At 35.7% G+C, this 16,086-nt stretch overlaps 1 protein-coding gene across 19 annotated transcripts in view; it reads right to left on the bottom strand.

Annotated features, from left to right (window-relative positions):
* Positions 1–548: 548 nt before the first annotated feature.
* CADPS2 (calcium dependent secretion activator 2) overlaps positions 549–16,086 on the bottom strand; it is a 535,874-nt gene continuing 520,336 nt past the window's right edge. For all 19 annotated transcript variants that reach the window (XR_014066703.1, XR_014066704.1, XM_081534079.1 and 16 more), the window contains 2 exons: positions 6,906–7,010; positions 549–1,505 (listed from right to left, as the gene is read on the bottom strand). Coding sequence is in view for 17 of the 19 variants with exons in the window: in XM_081534079.1 (XP_081390205.1) it covers positions 1,332–1,505; positions 6,906–7,010 (279 nt within the window). In the remaining 2 variants the exon portion in view is untranslated. The remainder of the gene's footprint in view (positions 1,506–6,905; positions 7,011–16,086) is intronic.

The following is a 16,086-nucleotide window of genomic DNA, read 5'->3' on the forward strand; positions in this document are numbered from 1 at the left end:
GGCGGTACACTGGCTAAGACTGTGCTTTCCACTGCAAGGGATGTAGGTTCGATCCCTGGTTGGGGAACTGAGATCCCATGTGGATACCATGCAGCCCAAATAAATAAATAACAATTTAAAAAAATTTAGAAATTACTTATGAATGAATGCTGACATATTTAAAAAAAACAAAAAAATAAAGATAATAATAAAAATAAAGATAATTTAAAGATAATAAAATAAAAATAAAGATAATTACTATTTAAAGATAAATAGTAATTCAAAATCATAGCCAGAAAATATTTTGGAGGAAGAAAAAATGTTAAATGTCAACTGCTAGTTAATATTACTTACATTTCTAGTATTACTCATTATTAACACTAATTGATAATGTTAACTAGTAATACATAATATATGAGTATGTAGTCAACATTACCTTTGTTATGGAAATGTGCTGTTATAGTAACTAGTTCTTTGAACAAGTGTGTGCCTACTAGGTGGAAAGCAGTGTTAATATCTCATACTCATTTGATTATAAATAAACAAAATAAAAACACAGAGCCAAACTGTTGAGATGTTTGTAATACTGCTAACATTTTTTACTGCATTTAATTTATACAATTCTAATAAATACAGAGGTGGTTAGGACCAAGCAGACTTCTATTGCCTGCAAGCTGTTACACTGAGAAGTAGAACATGGTATGTTGAAGGCAGCACACTTATTACCCATACTTTGGGATTTTTTTATACTTGAAAGAAGACATGTTCAGAATGGAACAAGACAGAAGTCCATTGGATAATCTAGTCTATATTTGGGTTTGGCGATCCTTTAAGCCCAGGAATACACCTGTAGACCAATTTGGAGTGCTAAGAACCAAGGTTAAACATCACAACAACGATAAATTAACTAGGAGACAAATCTTGCACATAAATGATAAACTGTCAAGTACACACCATTTTAACAAGGGCACGTAAGATAGGACTGGCACAGTGACTAGAAGTGGCTTATTCTCACAATGTTGTATCATGAGAAATACATTATCTCACTTCACAACACAGGACATGACTTTGATGTTATTACAGAAAACAAAAGTCAAATCTTCTTCAAAAAAAGGTTCATATTCCAATCACAGAGCCAGCCAAAGATCATCGTTTTAGATCAAGCTACACAAAAAAAGGCTGTTTTTTAAAAAAATACTTGCATTTTTCCCTTTAACTATAATTCCACATTAACTTTTTAAATGTAGTGTGAAATACAAGCATTTATATTTGGTCCAAACAATCAGTGTAATTACAAGAACAGGTACAAAATAAAGTCAAGGTCCTCCTTCCTTCTGCAGAGCCGCGTGTCATCAGCCTTCTTCTTCTTCATCACTGTCTTTCATCGTGATGCCCTGAAGTCCTCCTCCTTCTGAAACAGAAGCTGTAGCCTCCTCTACCGTTAAACGTCTGTGCAGGGTGTCATAGGTCTTGCTGTTCAGGGTGCCTTCCAGCACACCCTGCAGTCGGAAGTCCCTATAGGTTTTCTGGATGAAGGAGAGAGAAACTGCTTAGATCCCTTACGGATTATACGCATGGATGTATATGCGTGCATGTGTGCTAAGTTGCTTGAGTTGTGTCTGACTCTTTGTGACCCGATGGGCCGTAGCCTGCAAGGCTCCTCTATCCAAGGGATTCTCCAGGTAAGAATACTGGAGTGGGTTGCCATGTCCTCCTCCAGGGATTTTCCCGACTCAGGGATTGAACCTGCGTCTCTTATGTCTCTTGCATTGGTAGACGGGTTCTTTACCACTAGCGCCACCTGGGAAGCCCCTGTGGATGTATATGTGTATGTTTAAATGTATATATACTCAGTTGGCATTTTAAAAATGATCTGGCACGATTCACTAATGGATTCAGATTGCAGCTACCCATGCCAGTCATCCTGTAGGTGTAGTTCCGGGGAGAAAATGAAATGAGAGACTTCTGGTAATGCTACTCAAACTAGAATCACTCTGAGTAGATCAAAATGTGACTGTCAGATGACAAATGAGCTTTTTTAACCAAAATATGACTAACTGCACAACATTTACTATTTGAATAACCTGTAACAAAAGTAAAATGATAAATACTTATGTACATTTTCAATCTGAAGGAATTCTTAGTTTTTCAACTGAGGATTGAAAAATACATTTTATAAACTGCATTAGGTTTTGGGGTGTGTGTGAAGAGGATTAATCCTATTATCACTAAAATAAGTCTGCATTTTTAGCATTTGTGAATTATAAAGTTTATTTATATGTATACTGGGTAAAAATCTGTGAGCACCTAAATGTCCGTATGAATTTTGCCCTTCTGAAACTGCCTTGGAAGGTGAAGTGCTAAATTCCAGCACTGAGTTTCTGTTGGTGGGCTAATGAAAGACCTATTTACACTTTTGTGAAACAGTACATTATTTGGTGTATTATGTGTCAAAAATAGAACAAATACCATTTCATTGTTTATACAGTGCTTCTTAACAACAGAAATAACTACACAACTCTGATTTCTGTGGCTCTTAAGATATGTAAACTATAGAATTTTCCTCATTTTACTTTTCCCCTTAAGTGAGACTTTCTTCACATGTGACTGTTTTATGACTAAACAAGGCTGGCATTTTATTATTGATTTTTACAGTTGTAGAGTTAGTTGAATGGGGGAAAATAAAGCATAAATAAAGATAGCTTATTCTATAGAAACACTTCCAAGGCCATTAAAATGCTAAATATGTTTAAAGTTTTTTTTTTTTCTCTCCTATGTTAGATTTAGAATACTAAACAGCCAGGTTTCAATGGATTGTCCCGGAGTATCAGTACATATCCATGTGCCAGTTTTTTGTTCTAAATGATTGCTAAAAGTCACTTTTTTGGAGGTTGCACTTAGGAGAAGAAAAAAGTCAGAGAAGAAGAAGGAATGTTGCACTTTCTGGTCCAATGTAACAACTCCAATAGCTGAAACATTACCGGATGCTTGATTTCACTCAACACAATTAGAAGGAAAGTATCATAATATTCAGACAGTTGAGCTGAAGGTGCTTATCCACTTGAGGGCGGAAGTGCTGACGGATGGCATCTTAAGCCCCTGGATATACACACCTGGTCTATGAACAGACTTCTGGGAAGGAGCAGAACCATTACAAGGTAGTGGGGTCATTGGTATTTTCACATTTTATCTTCTTGTCATCTAGGATTTGATTTATGCCTTATGGTATCATTCACGTTTCAAAAGTGATATTCTCTTGTCATAAATAAAACGCATATTTGAAAAGTCTACCACATGTCCAAAAAGTAAACTGAACTGTGAGGAACACGGACTGTATCTGAGGTCAGCATCTCAACAGCAAGAAGAGTTTAGTGTTTTTTTTTTTTTCCTTAGATGACCAAAACTATTCTAATTTGATTTTAATACTTTATATTAAGACACATTAAACCTACCATCCTCATCGTCTCTTTCTAAACCATTCTGAGCCACTAGGGAAGCCCTCTAAACCATTAAACTTTATTATTACTAAGGTGATATTTCACACCAAAACTTATGTAATTTGCTCCAGAACCCACAAAGTAACTCTGTTAGGTCAATATTGTTTAGAAAATCTGGTAACTAGTTTGCATGGTATTGCTACATAAGAGATTTGTGTTCAAGCCTCTAACAGTCTAACAGTTTAAAAATATATCAAGTATACAAAATATTCATCTACAGATAAAGCATCTGAAATAAAGTATTACTGTTCCACTGACAATTATATACTGAGTTTGTGAGTCCCACGTTCTTATTTTATTGGAATGGCTTTCTCTACATTTATTCTAATTATCAATAAGTTGGCTAGGACAGAGCTGTAGTATGGATTTGCCATATTAAAGGCTTTGTAGTTTGTATAAAATCGGACTCGGCTTCCTTATTTTATTAGGAAGTGATAAGCCGTTAGGGGAACTGCAGGGCAGGAACCCTTGCAATCTCTCTCTTTCTCTCTTTTTAGAATTCATAAAATGTTATTGACACTTAGAGATCCTCTGTGGCTGCCAAGAAGGTCTGCTTGGCTCTTACTTAAGACAAGTGCCTGCCGCGGGGTGCTGCTCACTTGTCTTTTCTCCTGGTAAAAGAGGCAGCTCATTTATGTTAACTGCTTCAAAATGTCAAATAGCCTCTAGGGAGAACAGCAATCTATCAGCCATTTTATTTGAGGATTCTATTTTACCCTTCCCCAAATAAATCATTCTGATATTACAACTTTGTTTATTTCTTAGTCCTACATCTTCTGTGAAAATCTTATTGCAATTTGTTTTTTCTTAGTGAGCAACATGAATGAACCAGTAACTGTCTAAGTGTCTTTGTGGGGCAGAGTTGGTTATCATATACGTTTTGATGGCATCAGGGTCTCCATGGGCACAGAAGAATGACGATGCTTGCAAGGACCAGGTTTCTAGAGTCTAGTAGCTGGGCTCCTGAGTAGAACGCACTACTCTGCTATAACAGGCAGGTCCAGTCTAAGTGATGTGGATGGAAAGACAGCCTACTCAGAGCCTGCACAACTCTATACATGTGCTGTTCAATAGCTGCTTAAATTCACTGGAAAATGAACATTATAACTATATAGGCTCCAAAGAGTGATGAATCTATGTATGAAATTGGCTAGTGTCTGCTTATATTCAAAGTAGAAAAAAAATTAGGACACTAAATTAATTAATCCTAATTTTCATTGTAAAAATAATCACTTTTAATTATTAAATAAAGCACTAGGACTTGATTAAATGCATCAGCCCAAGAAAGTATTGACTGAGTTTGGGGGCCTGCTTGTGAAAAATAAAACCTGGAAAGTCAAACATATATACATGAAATTTAATTTCATATTTATCAGTCTTGATTGCTGGTAGCCATAGTGAACTCTATATTAAAATAAGATTAAAAACCAAGATAAATAGACTGACTTAGAATAAAATGGAAATGTCACGCTATAATTAACAAAATTATTAATCATTTCTCCTGCTAACTATGTGAATGACTAGTGAACATTAGAAAAGGAACGACTTTGAAAGAAAAAATGATGGGTTAATAAAACATGCAGATTCTTATTCTAAAAACAAGAGCTTACCAACTTGTCAACTAATACCAGTCACCTGAGTATGTAATTTCTGACATCCTGAACACAGTAGATATTAGCTTGAAAATACGGCTGATCCTAAGGGATATTAGCTGATCCTAAGCTAATCCAAATATTAGTCACACTATTGACTGCAGTCTTAACATGTACATATATGTAGAACATAAACACAGATTATTCTGATTCTCTTTTGTGAAAAACAAACTTCATTTGAAAGCTCTCCAAGTCACGTTCATGGAAACAAGGAAATCATAGAGGAGCTAAAGCAAATATGAACATATCGTGGTGTGTTTTCAGATTTTTTGTAAAATAAATAACACCTAGTAAAGAGTGTTCTAGGTCAAAGGTAGTTTGTTGATTGAAACAGAATGTGTTTAGTGTATCAAAGTTACTGGATGGCTATAATTTTGCTTGCGGTTTATGACTACATGATTGTTATCACTGTGACATCATAGGTCTGGTTCTGTTCTAGCAGATTTGCCAATTTCTGACTTTAGAACTTTCCTCTTGGTGGGTACTTTAATCTATGATAACCTCTGTGTCTATGGCACAAAAGAATCTGCATTCTAATGAGACTGCAGGAACCAAGAGAATGGTCGAAAATATTTTAATGTGAATAAAACTTTTAACGATGTGATACAATGGTTCTTCTCAAACTTTATCATCTATCAGAATCCTCTGGAGGGCTTGTACATGTGCAGATGGCCGGGCACTGCTCTCAGACACTGATTCAATTGGTCTGGGCTGGAGCCCAAGAATTTGCATGTCTAAGTTCTCAGGTGATGCTGGTAATGTTATATCAGGAATGACATTGTCAGAACCACTGCATATATGTGTGTGTGTACACATACACACACGAATATATATACATATGTATATATGTGCATAAAGATACATACAAATATATAGGCACACAAACATATATAAATACATGAAAGTGAAGTGAAAGTGTTAGCCGTTCAGCTGTGCCTGACTCTTTGTGACCCCAAGGACTGTAGCCCAGAACTGCTGATTTGCAATAGCTTAGAGTTCTATTTTTGGCCAAAATGTAGAATTTGTCTCAGTTTTAAGAAAAAGTTATACCTGTGGTACATTCTGCATTTCTACTAGAATCTATAAGGTGTGAAAAATCATGTGAATTTTAAAGGTGTGAATAAGATATTATCTTAAAGTCCCTCCTCACTAAGAATACTCTTGAAAAGGATAAGTCAAGACAGCCTTGGTGAACTGAGATTACATCTGTTGGTGGTTATGGATGGTCCCCAACATTCACACTGATCATCTCTCACATATTGGGGTATGCTTCCAAAAGAATTCAGGCAGTGACAATGTTTTACTTTCATATCAAAATATATGAAAATATATATATATATATAAAATATAACAAAAATAATGGAGATTCTCCTTGTCCTAGGGGCAAATATAATTCAAAATCCTTCTAATGATATATTAACAAATATGAAGGAAATGTATGAGGAAAAAACATTGCTGTAACTAAGATAATTACTACAAAATTATTATGGACCTACTACATTTAGGTAAATATGGTAGGGGCTTTATGTATATTATCTTAAAATGTGATTCCTTGGTAACAAAATACTTTTTATTAGTGGAAACATGATAAATCTGTGTTTATTTCATAGTCTCACTGAAAATGCAACAAACAGCAATGCATCATTGCCAACAGTGATGTTTTTAAAGTACTTACATCCACTCGGTTCTATTAAACATGATTTTCTTATATGTCAATATCTTGCCATTATTCTTTATAGCTTGGTGGGCAATTCACGTCTCAACACATTTTGTTTACCTTCACAATCTTGATGAGCGTCTTCAGTTGGTAAATATGAAGCTGAAGGTCTAATCTATCAGCCAGCCACACACAGATGACTTTCATGGAGCTGCTGTACCATTGCTGCAAAGAAGGATGGGGGCAGAAGGCAGGAGAACAAAATAAGAAAACCACCTCTGCAGTGTTCATTTAACAGATTCAGTAATGAGGGGGTAATGGAACCCTCTGAAATGGCCGCAGATCAGCACTTGAAGTCAATAATGCTATAATTTCCTGTTAACAGAATTGTATGTTTTGCTAGAAAATCTGCTAAGTTGACCCGGGCTGTTCTTTATATGAATTAACATTACAGTCTTTCAGCTGCAACATATTCATGGGAAACAGTGTTTTTGCATTTGCAGCCTAGCAGCCTGCTTTGTAATTTATAGGTAACAATGGGTACTAAATACATGATATGGGACTGAATGGACTGCCAAGCAGCAGGCCAAAAATGGGTAAATTATTTTCAAAGGGAAATTTCCCATTAATCTGTAGGTTATGTAAAAATCAGTAGATGCCATAATGCATGTAGGCAATACCTAGAAACAGCATTTTAAACGAGGGATGGCAAAAAAACTTCCACAGTTTACTAACCTCTAATCCCCCAAAACACCTTTATCTATTACTGGTTGTTAAGTATTTGCCAAGATGGCTTAAAACCACCTAAAATAAAGATTTCAGATCTTAGAAAGGAACATTATCAGGATGGAATTCTTGTGTCTTATAAGAATTACAAAAACACATGTCAGTTGACCAAATTATAAAAGAAAATCTGTTTCATTTTGCAAGTGTTTTCGGAGGGTTCATGTTTTCTGTTTATGAAAACTCTCTTGAGGGGAAAACTGAAATTCTCCTCTAATATACTTTCTTGCTCCTATATAATGTCTGTGAGTACTGTAAAAGAAGAAATTTTGTTCTCATTTTCAAGAAAAGGCAATCTGCCATTAGTGATGACATTTTAAGGGAATTGGTACTCATATGCCAGAGCCAGGTTTAGGTAATACTGTACGAAAATAATGCTATTCATTCAGATAACTGCAAGAAATATCAATGTCCATGCAGCATTTAGGAAATGACAAGAGTTTTTGAAAGAGAAGGGGTTTTGTGCCTTGCTTGTATATACAAAAACAGTGACAGACCACAGATCACATATGCACGTGCATATGTTGTTAGGTATTCAACAGAAAAAAATCTTCATATTTCTTCCATTAAAGCAGTAAACTCAAATTTCTAAAAGAAATCTTAAGTGATGTAAGTCTGAAATTCACCTGGGCTTGTATTTTATAACATGTTCTAACAAAACTTAGTGTAAGGAATGGTAGTTTAAGCATAATGTAAAAATGAATTGGTTTAAGATTTCATCAGACTTATTTCTATTAATTGGTAGACATACTGGCCACACATGCATAAAATGAGATAAGCTATTTGAAAATGAATAATTGGTCTATTGAATACTATGATATCAAACGGATGAATGAACATTCCAGTTTTTAAAATGTGAGATGGGCTACGGTTTTTTTAAAAAACTTTATTCATGTACCCAATTTTGCTTTTTCCTAATGATTACTTTCCTAACTTTCAGAACGTGTAAAGGTATCAGATATAAGTTTTATAAAACAAGATTATACTAAATTCTTAAAAAATAAACTAATAAATTCAGTACTTCAGCTGACATATTAAATCTTAATAGATTAGTATCTGATATTTAAATCCTCTACTTTCTTATTTTAAATGATAGCCTCAACTTCTTGAGTTCTATTTTAATGCAAGCAAACACTCAGAGGTATTGGTGATACTGAATATGAGTATACTGAACTAACATAACACCCTTACCTCTACTCCACTCTCCAAGTAACTTGAAAGCTAAAATGTAGCCGTAATGGTTATGACTCTTAAATTATAGCACTTCTTCAAGGGGTAATTTAGTTGGGGGACAAAATATGATATATTGTACTAAGTTTATAATATACGGAATAATCTGGCTGTCAGATTGTAAAGTTACTATATATGTGATAAGCTGTATGAATTTGAGATAAATGAAAATTCGTTCTTAAAATTACTCCTTATGCATCTTATATTCTTAAAAAATCCACAGATAATTTAAAATTAATATAACTTCATTTTTCTATTACATGTAAATGATACTTATGATTAAGTGATAATTGAAAGGACATCTAATATAACACAGAAACTTATTATTAATATAACTTCTGTAACACAATGCCAAAACTGTAATTTTAAAGAAGAATAATTTGGGAATCAAATATCTAAAGTTAACTATAAAAACAGAGAAAAAGAATTAATGTTAATAAAATGCTTAAGCCACTTCATCATCATCTTGCTTTAAAGGCAAACAAATTATTCTACAAGGAACATTCGATAAGAGAAACTATTTCATCCATTAATCATGCATAATTTTAATTCCCAAGTCAAAGCATTTTGAAGAATTTCAGCGAAAGCAAACAAATGAAGAGAAATAAGGAGCTTAACTTAGAGTTTATGGTGTTATGAAGAATAAGCTAACAAACCAACAAAAACCTCACTAGGACAGCTTCTTTCTTGTATACGGTGAAACATACACACACACACCAAAAAAATAAAACCACCAAACAAAACAGATGTCAGTAGCATTTCCCTATTTCTGGAGCTGGAAGAGAAATATTCTTCTTTTGGGTGGAGAATGGTAGGTCCCATTTTTTTTCCATTTTTTTCATTTTGAGAAAAAATTTAAAGGTAAGTTAGCTTCATTCCCCTCACCCACCCACCTGCTCTACCGAAGCAAACCAATCCCCCAAAACAAAGAAAACAAATTTGAAAGGGGTGAATGTGCAGTGAAGTGTGACTGTTAGAAAATGTGCTTTCAGTTTGGAAAAGTTAATTTTATAAAGCAACTTGGTTGACTATTCACTTTTCCCTTCAGGGGATGACAACGAAGGGGCGCTGGAGCTTGCACTCAAGTCATGAGTATGGCATTACTGCTTTATTCTCTGCTTGGTCTACTTAGGAATAAAGCAGTAAGTGTATATTCTGCACTCTTTTTTTTCCCTCCATCAATCCATGCCAGCAGCCTACCACTTTAACAAAAAATATGTGGGGTATTTTTTCTTTTTGTGGTTCATTCAACTCCTGTAAGGGCATGCATTACTCACTTCATTTTCTTGAGATATCTCTTTTAAAGCAAAAATAAAAGAAAAGGAAAGGCTAGGGTTGACTCTGTGAGACCCCTGTATTTATTCACACTTATTGTGCATGACTGTAGACTGGTAAATCATATTAGCGGCCCGTCTCCCCATCAAGCTGCTACTTGCTTTCCAGCCCTGGGAAGGTTCAACAAATCAACAGGAGCACGGAAAACAGAACATCAGTCTAATCTAGTGTTTAAGGTGAAGTTTTCAAACCCAATCTAAGAAGATCTTTAGAGCAAGCAACAAGCTGAAGGGCTCAGAAGGTGGTATTGACAATGAAAGAGTGTTGAAATATTGAGAAGCGCAGCACTTGTGCATTTTTAATAACAAGAGGGTCAACAAGGACACAGCTCCCTTAGTGCCAGGAGTTGCCACTGACTATGGAAATTGCCACACCAGGGCTATAAACGCTTGCAGTTCATCAGCTTTCTTAAACAGTTCATCAGCTTTCTTAAACACCCTGAACCCCCTCAGTGGACCTTTAGTCTTGAATTAACAAACCAAAGCAATGAAAGAGGGTGCATTCTGAATGGCTGGCATTGATCCCCAACTGTGTCAGCACTGCTACAGGCCCTGAAAAACTCTCTCCATTGTCAATAGAAATTGACAAACCTCGTCTTCTAAATAGTGCAGCTGAGCCGGGCGGGATCCACGCAGCTGTAAAGGGCGCTGCTCTTGGGGCCGGGGAGCACTAACAATGGAACAAGCATGAGCTCTTTGTCAGTCCCAGACTCGGCAATTTTCTAACAAGGATTAAAGTTGTTTCTCGGCAGTGCTGGTTGAAAAGAGATTTAGCAACACACCGTGCTTTCTTCATGCAAGTTAAAGAGAAGTAGTTAAGGAATTTCATTATTCCCTTGACTAGTGGAAATACAAAACAAATATATTAAATATGCGCGGCTCCCTTTTCTGCCTAATTTATAACATTTGGAGGCAAGAGGATTCAATGCAATATAACACTTCTTGCCTGGAAACAGGCACTCTATCCTTATTTTGAAAGTTTTATATATTTTTCTTTTTAAGAAAGTCCAGCCGCTTGCCACCTGGAATGAGGTCTCAATACATACTAATACACAATGTCTTCAGACCCTCTGGGGCTGATATTCCTAAATCTGAATCACAGGACCCCATAGGGTCCATGTATTACAGCGGCTTCGAGCAAATCATTTGTCATAATGCAGCTTCTGATGATGATGGCTGGGTAAAAATAACTGCTTTGCTGGGGAACAAATCTGTGATCTATTTTTTGCTTAAGTGTTTAGCTTTTTCATTGATTATGAATTGGTACAACTAGTTGATATATTTTCATTCTTCTCTAGCTAGTCTCGTCTCAATAGGTGAATAACAGAAAAAAAACAAAAAACAAAACACAACCAATACTTTTTAGTGCCCCCAGATATGGAATGGCTAAATTTCCACAGTATGTATGTATTTCTTCATTTATTTCAAGAGAAGCTGTCTGTTTTTATCAGAGTCAAGTCACTGTGTTGAAATGAAATACCATCTAGAAAATCTCATCTGAGGAAGTATGTACCTCTTAAATGTTAAGATGAATTGAATAAAAGAACAAATAATAGTTTTGAAAAGGTAAAGGTTTTGAAAAATTTGATAAACATAAAACATCCTTTAACATCATGTTGTGGCTTTAGAGGGCTACAAAATATTTAGAAAAGTGAATACCTTACAGTTTCACCAGTACGTTAAAAAGTAAATATAAATGCTTCTTTATACATGGAGTGCTCCTTTGGTCCACAGTACATCTGTTTGACATAATTAAATTCGTGGTCACTCACTTCGCATTTCTTAACACTAAAATGTACATTTGATGTAATAATTCCATCCTTCCCCCCTCTATTCAAGGCATCCCCCAGAAACAATTATATTTGGTTCCACAAAACAGATCCTCAAAACACAAGCATTTTGAAAGTTCTAAAGTGTGGATTTTTTGTTGGTTTGGAATAGGATTAAGGGCTATATGTAAGGAAAACTGAAATCAGTCTATTAGAATACAGGAAGTGTTCAGCCCAATCTACATCTATCAACCAGCTCGACCCAGAGGCATGCAGGAGGAGTGTGATAAAGACTTGCTCTGGATTTAGCAGCTGAGTGCTGGTGGTGAAAACACCAGAGAAGGACATCATCAACACAGAAGCTTCTGGGGCTGAGTACCCGGAAGCCCTGTGAGGCTACCATTCACTTGACTGAGCCTCTTGCTTTCTCTATGCCTCAGTTTTCTCATCTGGGATATGAAGGGCAGCTGAGACGAATCTAGCTTTACAGTAAGATTCTTATACTCTCCAGAAATACTTTGAGATTAGATTTGACTATCAAAGGAAAGGGTGTGATTAGAAACAATACGGCTTGTGAGTCTCCTAAAAATGAACTGAAGAGAAAAGCCAAATTGTCTTTTTTTAATGCTGCTTAAATATAGCTTTATTCATCCAAATATGCAAGTCTAGAATTACAGAAGTTTCTATTAGATGTTATTTTGTTTTAAATTTATTCATTTTGGCCTTTTAATGAAGAATAGATACACTACAAAAATGAAACAATAAAGTATAAAGAAGAATAAATGGAATTTATTAAGAACTGTGAAGCATTATTACTATGATTTTATATTAATAATGCTACCTACAATATATTATATGTTATATAATAATAATCTGACTATAAAATATCTGGTGTTTTTTAAAAAATAACTCCATGGGAAGTTCAAGTGCATCAGTTCAATTTTCATTTGATTCTTATACTAACCGTGATGAGATGGTTCTTATTTTCATTTTGCATGGAAACTGAGCTCACAGAGGTAGAAAACTGAGTTTAGATTAAATAATTTACTTATTTAAGTTTATATAAGTGGCAGGGTTAAGATTCATCTTATATCTATGCTCCAAAGTCTGTGCTCATGACTACTAGGTTATTCCATTTCCTTCTATGAAACAGTCTGTTTCATCAATGAAGTCTCTGATTTTTTAAGAACAGTTTGGTATTTGTAGCAGACAACTAAGAAAATAGCTCTGCCATTCCTGGTGCTCCCTCATGGTTATAATGCAGGATTATGAAATAATATAGGAGAAGCTTATTGTTCCAAAGAAGTCCATCACATTTTCTTACAAGTTAATGTAATCTACATTTCCAAAGGTATTTGTACACCTGATAATGTAATTACATAATAAAGTTTTTGAAGAACCATACTTTGTTAGGATAACTAACCAACTGGTTCTTGTGCTGTGTATTTCCCACATGTTTTCTTCTTAAGTGCTGCATACTCTAATGCTTTTAAAGTGCCATATACTAAAAAAAAAAAAAAATAAAGTGCCATATACTCTAAAACTTAGGATTACTGAGAAAATCTTTTTTCACTGCAACAAAACAAAGCAATGTGGAAAGAAGATCCTAGTTCATTGATGAAGGGATTTGATCTCTATGTACAGTTTTCTTATTTTTTAAATACAGAACATAGAAGAACTTGATTCATGATTTTTTTTCTTCCATGTTCAATAAACTCACATTTAGGGTGATTTTCATTTTTTATTTCTATGAGGAAGACTGCAAAGCAGAGTTTATGAGCACTATGGTGTCTGTTAAGAAGGAGAAAGTGTAAGAAGTGCTAACGTGGGAGGTTTGGCATACAGTGGGTACCTAATAAATGCTTGTTGAATGATGAAACATTTTTCCTACTCTTGAAGTTCAGTACCTTTTTCCATTCTTTTTTAAAATGCATGAATGTAATAATTAAGATGCTTCCAGATGCATTCAATCCTCTTTAATCATAAAACAGGGTAAGTTATATAATAGGGTAAGTTCCAGAAACTGGGGGTTTCACAAGCTTTTTTCCTCTCACTTCTATTAACTCCAATTTCCTTTCTCCCAAAATATCCTGAAAGTAATATTACTAAACTAGCCTATCTATCCTCACACTACACAAAGAGCATTAAAATCAACACTATTCTTCATTATTCATTATCATCAAGCAGGCAAGTACCTTTGTAAATTTATTCTGCAGTTCTCTTCCTGGTGCTAAAATGACCAGGGATTACAAAGTGAAAATTTCAGATCATCAGTTGTTTCCCTCTTCCCTACTTAATGACAAATGATGGAATACATACTGGTTGGGCTAATCTTTTGACTAATCAATGGTTTGGCCGAACGCAGTGGTCAACCCAGTTATAATGGTATATGTACTAGTTTGGGATGCAGATGTAGACTGTGAATGATTTATTTGGGCATAAGACCTGTTCATTTGGTTCAGTGATTCATTTTGAGTACTATATATAAAAGTTTGGTCAATATTGCATTTAAATCAATAATGTAGGATCTGGATAAAAATTAATTAGACTCCTGCAATTTCTATTGAATGGTACAAGTTTGAGATAAAACCTCAGTCTAAGAATGAATGGTTAGCCAGTCTTTCTGCTTCAGTTTCCTTATAAAAAATAGGGAACAATTATTCCAAAGTTCCTTTTCCAGACTGTTGCAGGGACTGAAGTAAACAGTTACTCCCCTGTCTCTGACTCATGGTGCACTCTCACAGGAAATGAGTGATCTGCTGGTCTGGTAGACACCGGGTTTCTCTATATCTACAAGTCTTGGGTAAGTCAATCCCTCTCTCGGGACTTTTATCCTCATGTACGTTTCATTGGCCAGATTCATGACATTGAAGACTCTGTTCAACCATCATTTCTCCTATGAAGCCAACACTATCTCTTACCAGGTAGAATTAGAAGCTCCCATATTTTCTGCCCCTAAATCTCTGTACATGTGTCTGTAGAAATACTGCACAATGTGCTCTATATCTGCCTCAACGGATCTGAGTATCCATAAGGCAGAAACCAAGTCTTTTTATTAGCATCTCCAGCCCTTAGCAGAATGTCCAGCACATAACATGTGTTACACATTTTTTGAGGGACTGAATGCTTTTAAAATATTTGGAGATATAAACTGTTACACAGATAATAGTGGCAGGGCAGCTTTTCAATAGACAAAGGATAATATCAGAGCCAGAGGAACTGTTGACTTGAATGAAACATTTCATTAATAGCAAAATAATTTAATGAATGCTAAAGTTGCAGGCATCACCAAAAAGTAAACAACTGCAACTAGCTAATGAAACTAGCACACGACTAAAACAGAACTAAAAATGTGACAGTCTAATTTCATTGTAGGTGATGAACTAAGTAAAGGACAAAGTACTGTAAACTAATGGACCCCCATGCCTAGGTACATATAAGAGTATCTACATATAGGAAATCAACCCTGAATATTCACCGAAAGAACTGATGCTGAAGCTCCAATAATTTGGCCACTTGATATGAAGAGCCAACTCATTGGAAAAGACCCTGCTGCTGGGAAAGATTGAAGGCAGGAGGAGGAGGAGACAAAAGAGGATGAGATGGTTGGATGGCATCACTGACTCAACAGACATGAGTTTGAGAAAACTCCAGGAGATAGTGAAGGACAGGGAAGTCTGGCATGCTGCAATTCATGGGATCGCAGAGTCAGACACAACTTAGCAACTGAACAACACAACATATACATTCTTACACACAAAGATATGATAACATTATATGTGCTCAGAGGTTGATGTGCTCAGCTCCAGACTGGTTTTTCAGAGTCTGTCATGCATGCAGTGAACCACCTCGCTGGCATATGCTCAGGGGTATCAGTAGCTGTTCCTGGAGGGTATCAAAGGCTGTGGGGCTACCTAGTGTGGAACTGTCAGGGCTGCCTTGTGCGTTTCCGCCACTAAATGACATGTCCTGGGTGCCTCCAGGGCTTGCTGGTCTTGTGAGAGGTGTATAAAAAAGGCAGAGAAACACCATGCTGTGGCACTGTGACTCAGACTTGAGTCTGCGTGAACATGAGAGCCCTCCTGGGAGGTGGCATAAGCCTGGTTTTTCAGCAGAGAACCTCTGAAGGGCAGAGAGGGAGAGCGTGCCCTTGTTGCACCGTCATGGCATTTGATATCACAAGCA

This window comes from Giraffa tippelskirchi, chromosome 10, assembly GCF_054371585.1.
Source record: "Giraffa tippelskirchi isolate mGirTip1 chromosome 10, T2T-mGirTip1v1.2.pri, whole genome shotgun sequence".
Classification (NCBI taxonomy): Eukaryota; Metazoa; Chordata; class Mammalia; order Artiodactyla; family Giraffidae; genus Giraffa; species Giraffa tippelskirchi.